General features: G+C 42.7%; 1 protein-coding gene across 1 annotated transcript in view; it reads left to right on the plus strand.

Annotated features, from left to right (window-relative positions):
- The window catches only part of ctnnbl1 (catenin, beta like 1), a 255,909-nt gene extending 240,749 nt beyond the window's left edge, over positions 1-15,160 (plus strand). The window contains exon 16 of the mRNA XM_072280851.1: positions 14,429-15,160. Within this exon, the coding sequence (XP_072136952.1) occupies positions 14,429-14,517 (89 nt within the window). The 3' untranslated portion in view covers positions 14,518-15,160. The remainder of the gene's footprint in view (positions 1-14,428) is intronic.
- Positions 15,161-17,781: the final 2,621 nt, after the last annotated feature.

Consider the following 17,781-nt stretch of genomic DNA (forward strand, 5'->3'; position numbering starts at 1 on the left):
AGTAAGCAGCAGTTCTGTGGGCGAAAACACCTTGTTAATGAAAGAGGTCTGTGGACAATGGCCAGAAAGCTCAAGCTGATAGAAAGCAACAGTAATTCAAATAGCCAGGTGTTGCAACAGTGGTGTGCAGGAGCACACTAACATACACACAATAGCCACTTTATTGGGAACAGGACATACCTAATAATGTGGCCACTGAGTGTATATTCATTTAAAAATCACCACATATTCTGAAATATGCGATGTATGAGTCATGATTGTTTTAATGGATGTATTGTTATGACTACTGTGTTGAGCATTACTTTGCTGCTTATACTAAACCCTTCTACTTTAACTCTATGCTGTGCAGTTTAGTATAATTTTAGTAAGTTTAGTATAATTTTTATTGATTTAGGAAGATCCAGGGTTTCAGCCGTTGTTGGTTTCCCTATTTCTATAAGAGTTAAATTCTATCACACTTCGCAATGAATAGCTGATTTGCATTAAAATGCATTATGGAATTTATGATAGTTTAATTAACTGCATTACTAATGTAGTTAACATCATCTGCCTTTGAAAGATGAATTTTGAATGTGGACAAAGAAGTAGGAACCATTATGCTGTGACAAAAAGACTTAGAAATTGATTGTTAGATCCGCACAGAACATAGAGCACAATACAGGCCCTTCAGCCCACAATGTTGTACTAACCTTTTAACCTTCTACCAAGATCCCTCTGACACTTCCCTCCCACTTATTTCTATAATGCATCTGCGTGTCTAGGAGTCACTTAGATGGCCTTTATGTATTTGCCTCTACCACCAACCCTGGCAACACATACCACACACCTACTCTGTAGAAACCCCCCCCCCCCCCCCATACTTCCCTCAATCACCTTAAAATGAGGTCCCTTTATATTAGCCATATCTGCCCTGGGGAGAAAGATCACTGGCTATCCACATGATAGATAGTTTGAGTAAAAGGTAACTCAATTATCTCTATAAGACATGGTCTCTAGTCCGGTCAGCATCCTGGTAAATCGCCTCTGCACCCTCTCTAACGTTTTCACATCCTTTCTATAATAAGGTGACCAGAAATGAACACTCAAGTTGTGATCTAAAGAGATTTTTATAGAAATGCATCATTAACTCACAGCTCTTTGAACTCAATCCCCCGACTAATGAAAGCCAACACACTATACGTCTTCTTAATAACCCTATTAACCCCGGTACATGGAACTTAGAAAAATAGAGGGCTACGGGTAAACCTAGTAATTTCTAAGGTAAGGACATGTTCGGCACAATTTTATGGGCCGAAGGGCCTGTATTGTGCTGTAGGTTTTCTATGTTTCTATGTAACCTGCATGGCAACTTGAGTGATATATGGACATAGAACCCCAAATCCTTCTATTCCTCCACACTGCTAAGAATCCAACCATTAACCTTGTATTCTGCCTTCAAAATCAACTTTCAAAAGTGAATCACTTCACACTTTTCTGGATTGAACTCCAGCTGCCTCTTCTCAGCCCAGCTCTGCATCCTACCAATGGCCTTTGTAACCTAAGACAATATCTACAACACCACCAACCTTCATGTCATCTGCAAATCACCTCCCTACCCTCCACTTCCTTTGCTTATTTCATCATCTTCAAGTACCCTGAAACGTTATTATTAATAATAGACTCTCAACACTTTCCCAACCACTGAGGTTAGGCTAACCAGCCTATAATTTCCTTTCTTTTGCCTTCCTCCCTTCTTAAAGAGTGGAGTGATATTTGCAATTTTCTAGTCCTCCAGGACCATGTCAGAATCAATTGATTCTTGAAAGATCATGGTCCAGGTGACTTATCCACCTTCCCTTTTTTAAAGAAAGGGGCTTCCCTTCCTCCACTATCAACTCTGCTCTTAAACGCATCTCCCCCATTTCACGTACATCTGCTCTCACTCCATCCTCCCACCACCCCACCTGGAATAGGGTTCCCCTGGTCCTCACCTACCACCCCACCAGCCTCCGGGTCCAACATATTATTCTCCGTAACTTCCGCCACCTCCAACGGGATCCCACCGCTAAGCACATCTTTCCCTCCCCCACCCCCCGCTTTCCGCACGACTCCCTTGTCCATTCATTCCCCCCCATCCCTCCCCACTGATCTCCCTCCTGGCACTTATCCGTGTAAGTGGAACAAGTGCTACACATGCCCTTACACTTCCTCCCTTACCACCATTCAGGGCCCCAAACAGTCCTCCCAGGTGAGGCAACACTTCACCTGTGAGTCGACTGGGGTGATATACTGCGTCCAGTGCTCCCGATGTGGCCTTTTATATATTGGCGAGACCCGACGCAGACTGGGAGACCGCTTTGCTGAACACCTACGCTCTGTCCGCCAGAGAAAGCAGGATCTCCCAGTGGCCACACATTTTAATTCCACATCTCATTCCCATTCTGACATGTCTATCCACGGCCTCCTCTACTGTAAAGATGAAGCCACACTCAGGTTGGAGGAACAACACCTTATATTCCATCTGGGTAACCTGATGGCATGAACATCGACTTCTCTAACTTCCGCTAATTCCCCACCTCCCCCTCGTACCCCATCTGTTACTTATTTTTATACACACATTCTTTCTCTCACTCTCCTTTTTCTCCCTCTGTCCCTCTGAATATACCCCTTGCCCATCCTCTGGGTTCCCCCCCCCCACCCCTCCTTGTCTTTCTCCCCGGACCTCCTGTCCCATGATCCTCTCGTATCCCTTTTGCCAATCACCTGTCCAGCTCTTGGCTTCATCCCTCCCCCTCCTGTCTTCTCCTATCATTTTGGATCTCCCCCTCCCCCTCCCACTTTCAAATCTCTTACTAGCTCTTCCTTCAGTTAGTCCTGACGAAGGGTCTCGGCCCGAAACGTCCACTGTACCTCTTCCTAGAGATGCTGCCTGGCCTGCTGTGTTCACCAGCAACTTTGATGTGTGTTGCTTGAATTTCCAGCATCTTCAGAATTCCTGTTGTTTGTGACTTATCCACCTTAAGACCTTTCAGTTTGCCAGCACTTTTTCCTTTGTAATAGCAATGGCACTCACTTCTGCTCCCTGACACTCACGGACCTCTGGTGTCTGGTGTCTTCCACAGTGAAGACAGATGCAAAGTACCCATTAAGTTCATCTGCTATTTCTTTGTCCCCCATTACTACCTCACTAGCATCATTTTTGCAGTGGTCCAGTATCAACACTTACCTCCGTTTTACTCTTTACAAACCCGAAAAACTTTTAGCATCCTGCTTTATACTATTGGCTAGTTTGCCCTCATATTTCATCTTTTCCCTTCTTATGGCTTTTTAGTTGTCTTTTGTTGGATTTTAAAAGCTTCCCACTCACTTTTGCTACCTTATATGCCCTTTCCTTAGCTTTTATGCAATCCTTAACTTCCCTTGTCAACCATGGTTGCCTACCCTTGCCATCTGAGAACTACTTCTTCTGTGGAACATATTTATCCTGCGCCTTGTGAACCATTCCCAGAAACTTCAGCTACCTCTGCTTTGGCATCATCCCCGCCAATATCCTCCTCCAACCCACCTGGGCAAGCTCCTCTCTTATAGCTCTGTAATCCCTCTCAAACTGCAGTATGAATTCAATCGTATTATGAACATTGCCTCCTAAAGCTTCTTGGACGTTAAGCTCTCTAATAAGATCTGGGTTGTTACACAACACCCAATCTAAGATAGTCTTTTCCCTAGTAGGGTCAAGCACAAGCTACTCTCTAGGCGTTCAACGAATTTCCTCTCTTGCATTCTGACACCAACCTGATTTCCCCAACTCCCTTGCATATTGAAGTCTCCCATTACAATTGTGACATTACATAGAAACATAGAAAATAGGTGCAGGAGTAGGCCATTCGGCCCTTCGAGCCTGCACCGCCATTCAGTATGATCATGGCTGATCATCCAACTCAGAACCCTGTACCAGCCTTCCCTCCATACCCCCGATCCCTTTAGCCACAAGGGCCATATCTAACTCCCTCTTAAATATAGCCAATGAACTGGCCTTAACTGTTTCCTGTGGCAGAGAATTCCACAGATTCACCACTCTCTGTGTGAAGAAGTTTTTCCTAATCTCGGTCCTAAAAGGCTTCCCCTTTATCCTCAGACTGTGACCCCTCGTTCTGGACTTCCCCAACGTCGGGAACAATCTTCCTGCATCTAACTTGTCCAATCCCTTTAGGATTTTATACGTTTCAATCAGATCCCCCCTCAATCTTCTAAATTCCAGTGAGTATAAGCCTAGTCAATCCAGTCTTTCATCATATGAAAGTCCTGCCATCCCAGGAATCAATCTGGTGAACCTTCTTTGTACTCCCTCTATGGCAAGGACGTCTTTCCTCAGATTAGGGGACCAAAACTGCACACAATACTCCAAGTGTGGTCTCACCAAGGCCTTGTACAACTGCAGTAGTACCCCCCTGAAAAGAACACATGGTTCCACTGTAATAATTACCCTTATTACATGCCTGTTATTACATATTTCAATGCAAGAAGTATTGTAGGAAAGGTGGATGAGTTCCGAGCATGGATGGACACCTGGAATGATGACACTGAGATGCTACTTGATAGCGGTGTGTGAGGTTATGAGAACCATACATAGAATGTTTTTTTCTAGTGTGTCAGTGGCCAGTACCAGAGGATGTCTATTTTAATGTGAGGGAACGAAAGTATAAGGTGAATGCCAGGGGCAGGACTTTTACACAGAGTGTGGTGAGCGCATGGAAGGTGATAAAGGGCATAGACAGAGTGGGCCTGTGCCTTTCTCCCAGAGCAGCAAAGGCTAATAATAGAGGCCATAACTTTAAAGTGAGTGGAGGAAGGTATGGGGGTGGGGGGATGTCAGAGATAGTTTTTCTTAAACAAAGAGTGGTTAAATGCCTGGAGTGCACTGGCAGGGATGATTGTAGGTTCCGATAGAACAGGAACATTATAAAGACTCTTAAGATTAGCATATAGATGTAAGAAAATTGGAGTTATAGGTTGTATAGGTGGGAAGAGATAGATTGGTCATAGAGCAGGTTTAACAACCTCTTGGGCTGAGGGGCTCACGCTCCGCTGTACTGTTCTAATTCCTATGTTCTGTGTTCAAATGTGTTTTCCAACATTTTTCTACATACTGATAATCATCACAATTCTCTAACTTATCCTCCTCGTTTTTCAGTTTAAATGTAAATTTATCAACAAGTAAAGCATCATATCTGGATGCATCACAGCTTAGTATGGCAACTGCTCTGCCTGTGATCACAAGAAACTGCAGAGAGCTGTGAAACCAACCTCCCTGCCATGGACTCTGTCTATACTACTCACTGCCTTGGTCAAGCAGCCAGCATATTCAGAAACCCAACCAATCATGGACATTTCTCTCTCCCTGCCCACCACCCCGCCCCACCCGTCAAGCAGAAGATACAAAAACCTGAAAATACATTCCACCAGGTTCAAGGACAGCTTCTATCCTGCTATTATAAGACTCTTGAATGGTCCCAGTACAATAAAATGGGCTCATGACCTCACGATCTATATGATTACGGTCAGCTTGCAGTGCACTTTCTCTGTCACTGTTCTTTATTCTGCAGTCTGTTATTGCTTTACTCTGTTCTACTTCAATCTACTGTTGTAATGAAGTGAGCATGAATCTTTAGGCTCCTGTTGCATCTCCTCTTCCCTGATGGTAGTAATGAGGCCAGGGCATGTGCCCGATAGTGGTGGATGCTGCCTTCTTCAGGCAACATCTCTTGAAGATGACTTGGTGCTGGAGGAAGGTGGTATCTGCATTGGATCTGGTGGAGTCTACAACCCTCAGCAGCTTCTGCAGTCTTGTGCGTTAGAAGCTCCAAACCTGTAAGAATGCTCTCCACCGTACATTGCAAGAATCTTTGTTGGCAATAAATCTCTTTAAGCTCCTTTTTTTAAGAAAAGATGGTAGAACCACTGGCATACTGCTTTTATGGTTGACATCGTAACCACCCTCCTGTAAGGACTTCAAAACTCTCAGTTTCTTTGCTTTTATTGTATCTGTTTGATAGTGAAACTTATCACGAAGGTGCAACTGAGGCAGCTTTCTTTTTCCTTAGCCCTGGCTGTACTTCCACCATAGGTGACAAGATTCACTTTCCTGATAACTTCCTCGAAAAAATCTATAAACATGACCAAGCCGTGCTGACTATCCTTAACCAGCCCATGTCTATAGAAATACTTGTATGCCTTCAAATAACTTTCTCACAACTGATGTCAGACTTGCTGGCCTATAATTTTATAGTTTATGTTTAGAGCCTTTCTTAAATAGAGGATCAGCGTAGGCTAACTTCCAATCCTCTGTTACTTCTCCAGTTACCAAGGATGATTTAAATATCTCTGCTAGGGCTCCAGCAATTTCTGCACCTGCACTGTAGGGTCCGAGGGAATATCTTGTCAGGCCCTGGGGATTTATCCACCCTGATTTACCTCACCTCCTCTGTAATCTGTATAGGGTTCATGAAGTTGATGCTGCTTTCCCTAGCTTCTAAAGACTGTGTCCATCTCCTGAGTAAATACAGATGCAAAAAAATTATTTAAGATCTCCCCCCCATTTCTTTTGGCTCCACACATGGATTACCATTCTGATCTTCCAGAGGGCCCATTTTATCCCTTGCAATACTTTTGTTCTTAACATATCTGTAGAATCCCTTAGGATTCTCCTTCACATTGTCTGCTAGAGCAACCTTATGTCTTCTTTTAGCCCTCCTGATTTCTTTAATAAGTGTTCTGTTGCATTTCCTGTACTCCATAAGCACCTCATTTGTTTGTACCTGTCTATACCTGCTATGCACCTCCTTTTGTTTTCTTAACCAGGGCCTCAACTTCTCTAGAAAACCAATATTTGCTGCTCATGTTATCTTGACCTTTTATTCTGACAGCCACATACAAAGTTTATACTCTCAAACTTTTATTTTTGAAGGCCTCCCACTTTCCAAGTACAACTTTGGCAGAAAACAGCCTTGCCAGATCTTTTCTGATACAATCAAAATTGGCCTTTCTCCAATTTAGAATCTCAACCCTTGAACTATATCCACACACAAAAATGCAAGGATTTCTAGCATCTGCTAATTTTCTCTTGTTTGCCATGGACTAGATCTATATTTTTGCATATTTACTTTGAAACTAAGGAGCTGGTGGTAGACCTGAGGAGAGCTAAGGTACCGGTGACCCCTGTTTCCATCCAGGGGGTCAGTGTGGACATGGTGGAGGATTACAAACACCTGGGGATACGAATTGACAATAAACTGGACTGGTCAAAGAACACTGAGGCAGTCTACAAGAAGGGTCAGAGCCGTCTCTATTTCATGAGGAGACTGAGGTTCTTTAACATCTGCCGGACGATGCTGAGGATGTTCTACGAGTCTGTGGTGGCCAGTGCTATCATGTTTGCTGTTGTGTGCTGAGGCAGCAGGCTGAGGGTAGCAGACACCAACAGAATCAACAAACTCATCCGTAAGGCCAGTGATGTTGTGGGGATGGAACTGGACTCTCTGACGGTGGTGTCTGAAAAGAGGATGCTGTCTAAGTTGCATGCCATCTTGGTCAATGTTTCCCATCCACTACATAATATACTGGGTGGGCACAGGAGTACATTCAGCCAGAGACTCATTCCACCGAGATGCAGCACAGAGCATCATAGGAAGTCATTCCTGCCTGTGGCCATCAAACTTTACACCTCCTCCCTTGGAGGGTCAGACACCCTGAGCCAATAGGCTGGTCCTGGATTTATTTCATAATTTACTGGCATAATTTACATATTACTATTTAACTATTTATGGTTCTATTACTATTTATTATTTATGGTGCAACTGTAACGAAAACCAATTTCCCCTGGGATCAATAAAGTATGACTATGACTAATAGCATTCTGTTCACTTGATACAAAGTGTTCCCCTACACAAACTCTGTCACCTGCCCTGGCTCATTCCCTCGTAGCAGATCAAGTATCACACAATCTCTTGTTGGGACTTCTGTGTGCTGATTAAGGAAATATTCCTGAATGCACTTGACAAATTCTTTCCCATCCACTCTTTTGCAATATGGGAGTCTCGGTCAATGTGTGGAAAGTTAAAATCACCTACTACAACAACCTTAAGTTTCTTGCAACAGTCTGCGATCTCTCTGCAAATTTGTTCTTTTAAGTCCCTCAGACTGTTGGGTGATCTTAAATTTCGCTCCATTTAATGTTGTTATACCTTTCTTATTTCTCAGTTCCACCCATAACACCTCACTAGACACGTTCTCCAGACTGTCCTGACTGAGCACTGCTGTGACATTTCCCTAACTTGTAACACTTTCCCTCCTCTTTTAATCCCTCTTTTAATCCCTCTTTCTCTGCCACGTCTAAAACAACAGAACCCTAGAATATTCAGCTGCCAGACCTGCCCCTCCTACCCAAGTCTCACTAATGACTACAATATCACAATTCCAAGTGTTGATCCATGCCCTTTCCTGCAGTACTTCTTGCATTGAAATATATTTAGTTCAGGGCATTAGTTGTACCATGCTCAACCTTTTAATTCTTTCCCTTGCCAAATCAACCAACTAATCAATAAGCTTCAAGACCGTGGCCTCAAAACCTCCTTTTGCAATTGGATTCTCGACTTCCTCTCTTGTAGACCCCAGTCGGTTAGGAGATTAGTTGTCAGACAGGAAACAAAGAGTAGGAATTAACAGGTCCTTTTCAGAATGGCAGGCAGTGACTAGTGGGGTACCGCAAGGCTCAGTGCTGGGACCGCAGCTATTTACAATACACATTAATGATTTAGATGAAGGGATTGAAAGTAACATTAGCAAATTTGCAGATGACACAAAACTGGGTGGCAGTGTGAAATGTGAGGAGGATGGTATGAGAACGCAGGGTAACTTGGACAGGTTGGGTGAGTGGGCAGATGCAGTTTAATGTGGATAAATGTGAGGTTATCCACTTTGGTGGCAAGAACAGGAAGGCAGATTACTATCTGAATGGTGTCAGGTTAGGAAAAGGGGAAGTACGAGATTTAGGTGTCCTTGTTCATCAGTCACTGAAAGTAAGCATACAGGTACAGCAGGCAGTGAAGAAAGCTAATGGCATGTTGGCCTTCATAACAAGGGGAGTTGAGTATAGGAGCAAAGAGATCCTTCTGCAGTTGTACAAGGCCCTGGTGAGACCCCACCTGGAGTATTGTGTGCAGTTTTGGTCTCCAAATTTGAGGAAGGACATTCTTGCTATTGAGGGAGTGCAGCGTAGTTCACTGGGTTAATTGCAGGGATGGTGAGAATGTCATATGTTGAAAGATTGGAGCGACTGGGCTTCTATACACTGGAATTTAGAAGGATGAGAGGGGATCTGATCGAAACATATAAGATTATTAAGGGATTGGACACGCTAGGGACAGGAGCATGTTCCCAATGTTGGGGAGTCCAGAACCAGAGGCCACAGTTTAACAATAAGGGGTAGACCATTTAGAACGGAGTTGAGGAAAAGCTTTTTCACACAGAGGGTTGTGGATCTGTGGAATGCTCTGCCTTAGAAGGCAGTGGAGGCCAATTCTCTGGATTCTTTCAAGAAAGAGTTAGAGTTCTTAAAGATAGCGGAGTCAGGGGATATGGGGATAAGGCAGGAACAGGGTACTGATTGTGGATGATCAGCCATGATCACAGTGAATGGCGGTGATGGCTCGAAGGGCCGAATGATCTACTCCTGCACCTATTGTCTCCAAAATGTCCATCAGCACAGAAGCACCTCAACTCTGTGTGCTTAGACCTCTATTCTAAGCACTTTATACTTATGACTGTGAGGCTAAGCACAGCTCCAATGCCTTATTTAAGTTTCCTGCAACACCACTGTTGTAGGCCGCATCAAAGGTGGTGATGAATCAGCATATAGGAGGGAGATTGAAAATCTGGCTGAGTGGTGCCATAACAACAATCTCGCACTAATGTCTGCAAGGCCAAGGAGCAGATTATTGATTTGAAGAAGAAACTAGAGGCCCATGAACCAGTCCTTACTGGGGGAATCAGAGGTGGAGGGGGTCAGACACTTCCTCAGGGTTATCATCCTGGGTCCAACAGGTAAGTGCGTTTACAAAGAAAGCACGGCAGCATTTCCACTGCTTTAGAAGTTTACAGAGAATCAGCAGGACATCTCAACCTTTGACAAATGACTAAAGATGGGTAGTGCATCACAGCCTTCAATGGAAACTCCAATGCCCTTGAACAGAAAGTCCTACAAAAAGTAGTAGATACGACCCAGTCCATCACTGTTAAACCCTCCCCACCACTGAGCCTATCTACATGAAGCACTGTCACAGGAAGGCAGCATCCATTAGTAAGAACCCCCACACCGCTACAATCAGCAAGAAGCCTCAGGCTTCTTATTATTATTCTATTATTCTAGAATAATTACTCTATTATGTTTCTTCAATTTATTGTGTATGCCCACAAGAAAATGAATCTCAGGATCGTATATGGTGACATATATGTACTTCGATAATAAATTTCGAAACACAGAAACATAGAAAATCTGCAACACAATACAGGCCCTTCAGCCCACAATGCTTTGCCAAACATGTACTTACTTTAGAAATTACCTGGGGTTACCCGTAGCCCTCTATTTTTCTAAGCTCCATGTACCTATCCAGGAGTCTCTTAAAAGACCCTATTGTATTCGCCTCCACCACTGTTGCCGGCAGCCCATTCTGCGCACTCACCACTCTCTGCGTAAAAAAACTTACCCCTGACATCTCCTCTGTACCTGCTTCCAAGCACCTTAAAACTGTGCCCTCTCTAGCCATCTTAGCCCTGGGGAAAAAACCTCTGGCTATCCACACGATCAATGCCTTTCATCATCTTGTACACCTCTATCAGGTCACCTCTCATCCTCCGTCGCTCCAAGGAGAAAAGGCTGAGTTCACTCAACCTGTTCTCATAAGGCATGCTCCCCAATGCAGGAATCATCCTTGTAAGTCTCCTCTGCACCCTTTCTATAGTTTCCACATCCTTCCTGTAGTGAGGTGACCAGAACTGAGCAGAGTACTCCAAGTGGGGTCTGACCAGGGTTCTGTATAGCTGTAACATTATATCTCTGCTCTTGAGCAATCCCACAGTTGATGAAGGCCAATGCACTGTATGCATTGTATACCAGACAGTCAACCTGCGTAGCAGCTTTGAGTGTCCTATGGACTCGGACCCCAAGATCCCTCTGATCCTCCACACGGCCAGGAGTCTTACCATTAATACTATATTCTGCCATCATATTTGACCTACCAAAATGAACCACCTCACACTTAAACAACAGGAATTCTGCAGATGCTGGAAATTCAGGGTCTCGGCCTGAAACGTCGACTGTACCTCTTCCTAGAGATGCTGCCTGGCCTGCTGCGTTCACCAGCAACTTTGATGTGTGTCACCTCACACTTATCTGAGTTGAACACTATCTGCTACTTCTCAGCCCAGTTTTGCATCTTATCAATGTCCCTTTGTGTCATCAGCAAACTTACTAACCCAATCCTCCACTTCCTCATCCAGGTCATTTATAAAAATCACAAAGAGTAAGGGTCCCAGAACATATCCCTGAGGCACACCACTGGTCACCGACCTCCATGCAGAATATGACCCATCTACAACCACTTTTTGCCTTCTGTGGCAAGCCAATTGTAGATCCACAAAGCAAGGTCCCCTTGGATCCCGTGCCTCCTTACTTTCTCAATAAGCCTTGCATGGAGTATCTTATCAAATGCCTTGCTGAAATCCATATACACTACATCTACTGCTCTACCTTCATCAATGTGTTTAGTCACATCCTCAAAAAATTCATTCAGGCTCATAAGGCACCTCCTGCCTTTGACAAAGCCATGGTGACTATTCCTAATTATATTATGCCTCTCCAAATGTTCATAAATCCTGCCTCCATCAACTTACCAACCACTGACGTAAAACTCACTGGTCTATAATTTCTTGGGCTATTTCTACTCCCTTTCTTGAATAAGGGAACAACATCTGCAACCCTCCGGAACCTCTCCCGTCCCCATTGATGATGCAAAGATCATTGCCAGAGGCTCAGCAATCTCCTCCCTCATCTCCCACAGTAGCCTGGGGTATATCTCATCTGGTCCTGGTGACTTATCCAACTTGTTGCTTTCCAAAAGCTCCAGAACATCCTCTTTCTTAATGTCTTTATGCTCAAACTTTTCAGTCCGCTGTAAGTCATTTACTTTGAACGTTTCCCACTTCCCAACCCTGCGTTTCCATTTCCATAATCAACCATGCTGCTTTTCACAGTACTTTTGTATACAACTGCAGAAAATATCATCACAGGACCTTTTACCACTTATCTGAACACTGACACAAGAAAGCATCATCCATCATCGGGGACACCCTCCATCCAGGCTGTACTTTTCTAGCTACTGCCTTCAGGAAGGAGGTCCAGAAACCTTGGGTCTCACACAACTAGCTTCAGGAACAGTTATTACCCTACAACCTTCAGGATCCTTAACCAGCATGGATAACTTCACTCACCTCAACTCTGAATTGATTGCACAACATACAAACTCACATTCAAGGACAGTACAATTCATGTTCTCAGTTTTTTTTGTAATTTATCTTCTTGTATATTGGTTGTTTGTTAATCTTTGTGTAGTTTTTCTGTTATTTTATTGTATTCTTTGTACTAATGTAAATGTCTTCAAAAAGTGAATCTCAGTGTAGCATATCATGCCATATACATACTTTGATAATGAAGTTACTTTTGGGTTTTTGAACTTTGAACTCCCTCGCACCCATATTGCCCTTCGAGGTGAAGCAACAATTTGTTTTCAATTTCTGTCCAGTGCTCAGGGTGTGATGTTACAATGAAGAACATCTTGTCTAGGGTGTCCTTGAGTTTACAGCATGGGATTCTCCATCCCACCCTGGCCTTTGACCTCCTTTGAAGCCCAAAATTAATTGAAGAACAATGCTTTGATTTCCCTCAAGGCCTCAGGACATTATTTGAATTCAACATTAACAGATAACCAGTCTTACCTGACCATTGATGTACGACTGCGTTAACTCAAAGTTTTCTTACCTCAGATGTCGCCTACTATACTTTATTACTTCCAGCTCAATGTCCATTTCAAAGCTTTATTTTGTATGCGTATGTTGAAACACACAGTGAAATGCGTCATCGGTGTAAAATCAAATTGGCAAGAATTGTGCTGGGGGCAGCCCGGAAGTGTCAGGAGGGGGACATGTCAGATGCCAGCATAGTATGCCTACAACTTAGCAACCCTAACCATATGTGTTTGAAAAGTGGGAGGAAACCCACATGGTCACAGGGAGAACGTACTAACTCCTTACAGACAGCAGCAGGAATTGAACCCCAATTGCAGATTGCTGGCGCTGTAAAGCAGTTATGCCAACTGCAACGCTGTCGGGCCGCTGCTTATTTGTTTTACTTATCTAAATTCGCCAGCCAGATGAGTTATAATTGCACAGATAGCATCAGAAAACTTGGTCTCTACCTTATTTCTACACCTGCAAATGAAAGCACATTTTGTTACCCATTTTTCCAGGTTCCCTGAAGGCTCATTGACCTGAATCATTAACTTGTGTCTCCACAGATCCTGTCCAACCTGTTGGATTTTATTTTCATTGCTATTTGAGACCTTGGGTCAGATTTAAAACAGTGTCTTCTCAAAAAATATGCATGTTCAGCTCCCACAGCACATGCCATAAACAATCTTTACTTCACACATAGATGAATAATTTCAGATTTTATCCTTAATACTTGAGGAAAGGGTTATCTCCTGCAATCTTCCTGTTGCAACATTCAATGCCAAAGTGAAACAATTTAAGAAGTGGGGACTTTAAGACAAAATATTAAATAAAATTCCTGTATCTCAAAGAAAATGTATCTTCAACTACAAGACCAAGGAGAAGCTTTTGATGGTTCTATGCCTGTACTTGCTGGAGTTTAGGAGAATGAGGGGAATCTCATTGAAGTTGTCTCATCAAATACTGGAAGGCCTAGATGGAATGGACGTAGAGAGGATGTTTCTTATAATAGAGAAGTGTAGGACCAGAGCGCACAGCCTCAGAACAGAAGGATGACCCTTTAGAATAGAGTTGAGGAAAAATTTCTTTAGCCAGAAGATAGAGGTTAATGGGTTCTTGATTAAGAGTGTCAAAGGTTATGGGAAGAAGGCAGGAGACTGGGTTTGAGAGAGACATGATGGATTAGCAGAGCAGACCCAGTGGACCAAACAGCCTAATTCTGCTCCTTTGTCTGATGGTCAAGGAGCATCGATTTACTTGCAAAATCCCAGTAGCCAATGGATGAATCTGATCTTGCATATTAAACCTGAGTCTTAACTTTTGTAAGACTGTAAATCTAATTGTATATTAACTAATTCATTGTTTTGAAATTTGTCTTTTGTTCTTACAGAGCATGCTGAAAATATTGGTGATGGGAAGAATGATGATTTTAAAGAGGGTGAACAGAAAAGAATCCTCAGCCTCCTTGAAACTTTCTGAGATGAGAGAGTATCAAGGTCTGCAGCTGCTAGAGATGGTTGAAGAGATACTGTCTTCGCGTTCAGTCTGAAGTGGTCCAGCACACGCTCTGATCTGCATTGTACTTTGAATATTTACGGTGGAATTGATTTGAACAGATTTGTGAGAGAAGCCATTTCCCAATAAGGATGATGCTGATGAAGCAACATGTTATTTTATTGACTAAAAATCACTGTACGTGAAGATCATTACAATTAAATGACACTCAGCTGTATTTTTGAAGTTGCAAGCCCCTCTGACCTGCTTCAAATACTTGTCATTACCAAAACCAAATTAATTTTATCCGACTATTGTCCAATGTTGTAGAATATATAATAAGACAAATGCAATTTGTAGAAAGCAATTGGCATTTATTCACAAACAAGTCCCCTGTGTACTAATTGAAAATGTGTCTGATTTGCATCTTTAAATATTTTGGCTCTGATGTACATCTGCTTGTTCTACTTTCCACCTCTAGTACAGGTAAACTTTCAAAGCTGCAGTTCCACCTTGCATTTTAGTGAAGTGTATATTGGTCATTTAAATATAAAGATTGTTTTTATATTAACATATGGAAATACTCTGTTCCTTTTGTTCACCCAGTAAAATTTTCTGTTTGTACATTCTCAATCGTAAGTGTGACATGAATGTCTCTTTTCAGCTTGTCACTGTTAGAAATACAAAGTAAATATGGATCTATAAGCATTTAAGAAGAGAAACTTTACCCAAGTTATTAACCTTTTTCTAAATTTGAAGAAGTCCCAAATGATATAGTTATCAATTTTTTTTATTTTTAATTTCCAATATTCAGCTTATCCCCTTTACTGTAAGTGTTACTGGCAATAAATTGAAGTTACTAAATCAGTACATCGTCAACATTCAATATTAGTGACCACAACTAAATGGAATTCTAGTACTGTACCTTCAAAGTATTTATGTGTCACCATATACTACTGAGATTCATTCACTTGTGAGCACTCACAGTAAATATAAAGAAACACATTATAATCAGTGAACAACTGCACACAACAAAGACTGACAATCAGTGTACAAAGGGATGGGAACCAAAGTGCCAGAGCGGACAGTGTGGCTGGGGTGAAAATAAATGATGTTAAAAGTTCAAGCAAATCCACTAATAGAAAGGTTGTGAGTGGTGGTAAAAATCTTCTGAGGTGTATGTATTTCAATGCTAGGAGTATTGCGGGGAAGGCGGATGAGTTGAGAACGTGGACTGACACGTGGAATTATGACGTTATAGCAATTAGTGAAACTTGGCTACAGGAGAGGCAGGACTGGCAGCTTAATATTCCAGGGTTCCGATGTTTCAGATGTGATCGAGGCAGAGGAATGAAAGGTAGGGGAGTGGCATTGGTTGTTAGGGAAAATATTACAGCAGTGCTCAGGCAGGACAGATTAGAGGGCTTGTCTACTGAGTCCTTGTGGGTGGAGCTGAGAAACAGGAAAGGTATGGCCACATTAGTGGGATTGTATTACAGACCACCCAATAGTCAAAGAGAATTGGAAGTAAAAATCTGCAGAGAGATAGCAGGCAACTGCAGGAAACATAAAGTTGTGGTGGTAGGGGATTTTAATTTTCCATGTATTGATTGGGTTTCCCATACTGTTAGGGGTCTAGATGGTTTAGAGTTTGTAAAATGTGTTCAGGAAAGTTTTCTAAATCAATATATAGAGGGACCAACTAGAGGGGATGCAATATTGGATCTCCTGTTAGGAAACGAGTTAGGACAAGTGACAGAAGTCTGTGTAGGGGAGCACTTTGGTTCCAGTGATCATAACACCATTAGTTTCATCTTGATCATGGACAAGGATAGATCTGGTCCTAGGGTTGAGGTTCTTAACTGGAAGAAGGCCAAATTTGAAGAAATGAGAAAGGATCTAAAAAGCGTGGATTGGGACAGGTTGTTCTCTGGCATGGATGTGATCGGTAGGTGGGAAGCCTTCAAAGCAGAAATTTTGAGAGTGCAGAATTTGTATGTTCCTGTCAGGATTAAAGGCAAGGTGAATAGGAATAAGGAACCTTGGTTCTCAAGAGATATTGCAACTCTGATAAAGAAGAAGAGGGAGTTGTATGATGTGTATAGGAAGCAGGGAGTAAATAAGGTGCTTGAGGAATATAAGAAGTGCAAGAAAATACTTAAAGAAAGAAATCAGGAGGGCTAACAGAAGACATGAGGTTGCCTTGGCAGTTAAAAGTGAAGGATAATCCAAAGAGCTTTTACAGGTATATTAAGAGCAAAAGGATTGTAAGGGATAAAATTGGTCCTCTTGAAGATCAGAGTGGTCGGCTATGTGCGGAACCAAAGGAAATGGGGGAGATCTTAAATAGGTTTTTTGCATCTGTATTTACTAAGGAAACTGGCATGAAGTCTATGGAATTAAGGGAAACAAGTAGTGAGATCATGGAAATTGTACAGATTGAAAAGGAGGAGGTCCTTGCTGTCTTGAGGAAAATTAAAATGGATACATCCCCGGGACCTGACAGGGTGTTCCCTCGGACCTTGAAGGAGACTCGTGTTGAAATTGCAGGGGCCCTGGCTGAAATATTTAAAATGTCGCTGTCTACAGGTGAGGTGCCAGAGGATTGGAGAGTGGCTCATGTTGTTCCGTTGTTTAAAAAAGGATCAAAAAGTAATCCGTGAAATTATAGGCCAGTAAGTTTAACATCGGTAGTAGGTAAGTTATTGGAGGGAGTACTAAGAGACAGAATCTACAAGCATTTGGATAGACAGGGGCTTATTAGGGAGAGTCAACATGGCTTTGTGCGTGGTAGGTCATGTTTGACCAATCTATTGGAGTTTTTTGAGGAGGTTACCAGGAAAGTGGATGAAAGGAAGGCAGTGGATATTGTCTACAAGGACTTACAGTAAGGCCTTTGACAAGGTCCCTCATGGGAGGTTAGCAAAATTCAGTCGCTAGGTATACATGGAGAGGTGGTAAATTGGATTAGACATTGGCTCAATGGAAGAAGCCGAAGAGTGGTAGTAGAGAATTGCTTCTCTGAGTGGAGGCCTGTGACTAGTGGTGTGCCACAGGGATCAGTGCTGGGTCCATTGTTATTTGTCATCTGTATCAATGATCTGGATGATAATATGGTAAATTGGATCAGCAAGTTTGCTGATGATACAAAGATTGGAGGTGTAGTAGACAGTGAGGAAGGTTTTCAGAGCCTGCAGAGGGACTTGGACCAGCTGGAAAAATGGGCTGAAAATGGCAGATGGAGTTTAA

Source organism: Mobula birostris, chromosome 2 (assembly GCF_030028105.1).
Source record: "Mobula birostris isolate sMobBir1 chromosome 2, sMobBir1.hap1, whole genome shotgun sequence".
NCBI classification, from domain to species: Eukaryota; Metazoa; Chordata; class Chondrichthyes; order Myliobatiformes; family Myliobatidae; genus Mobula; species Mobula birostris.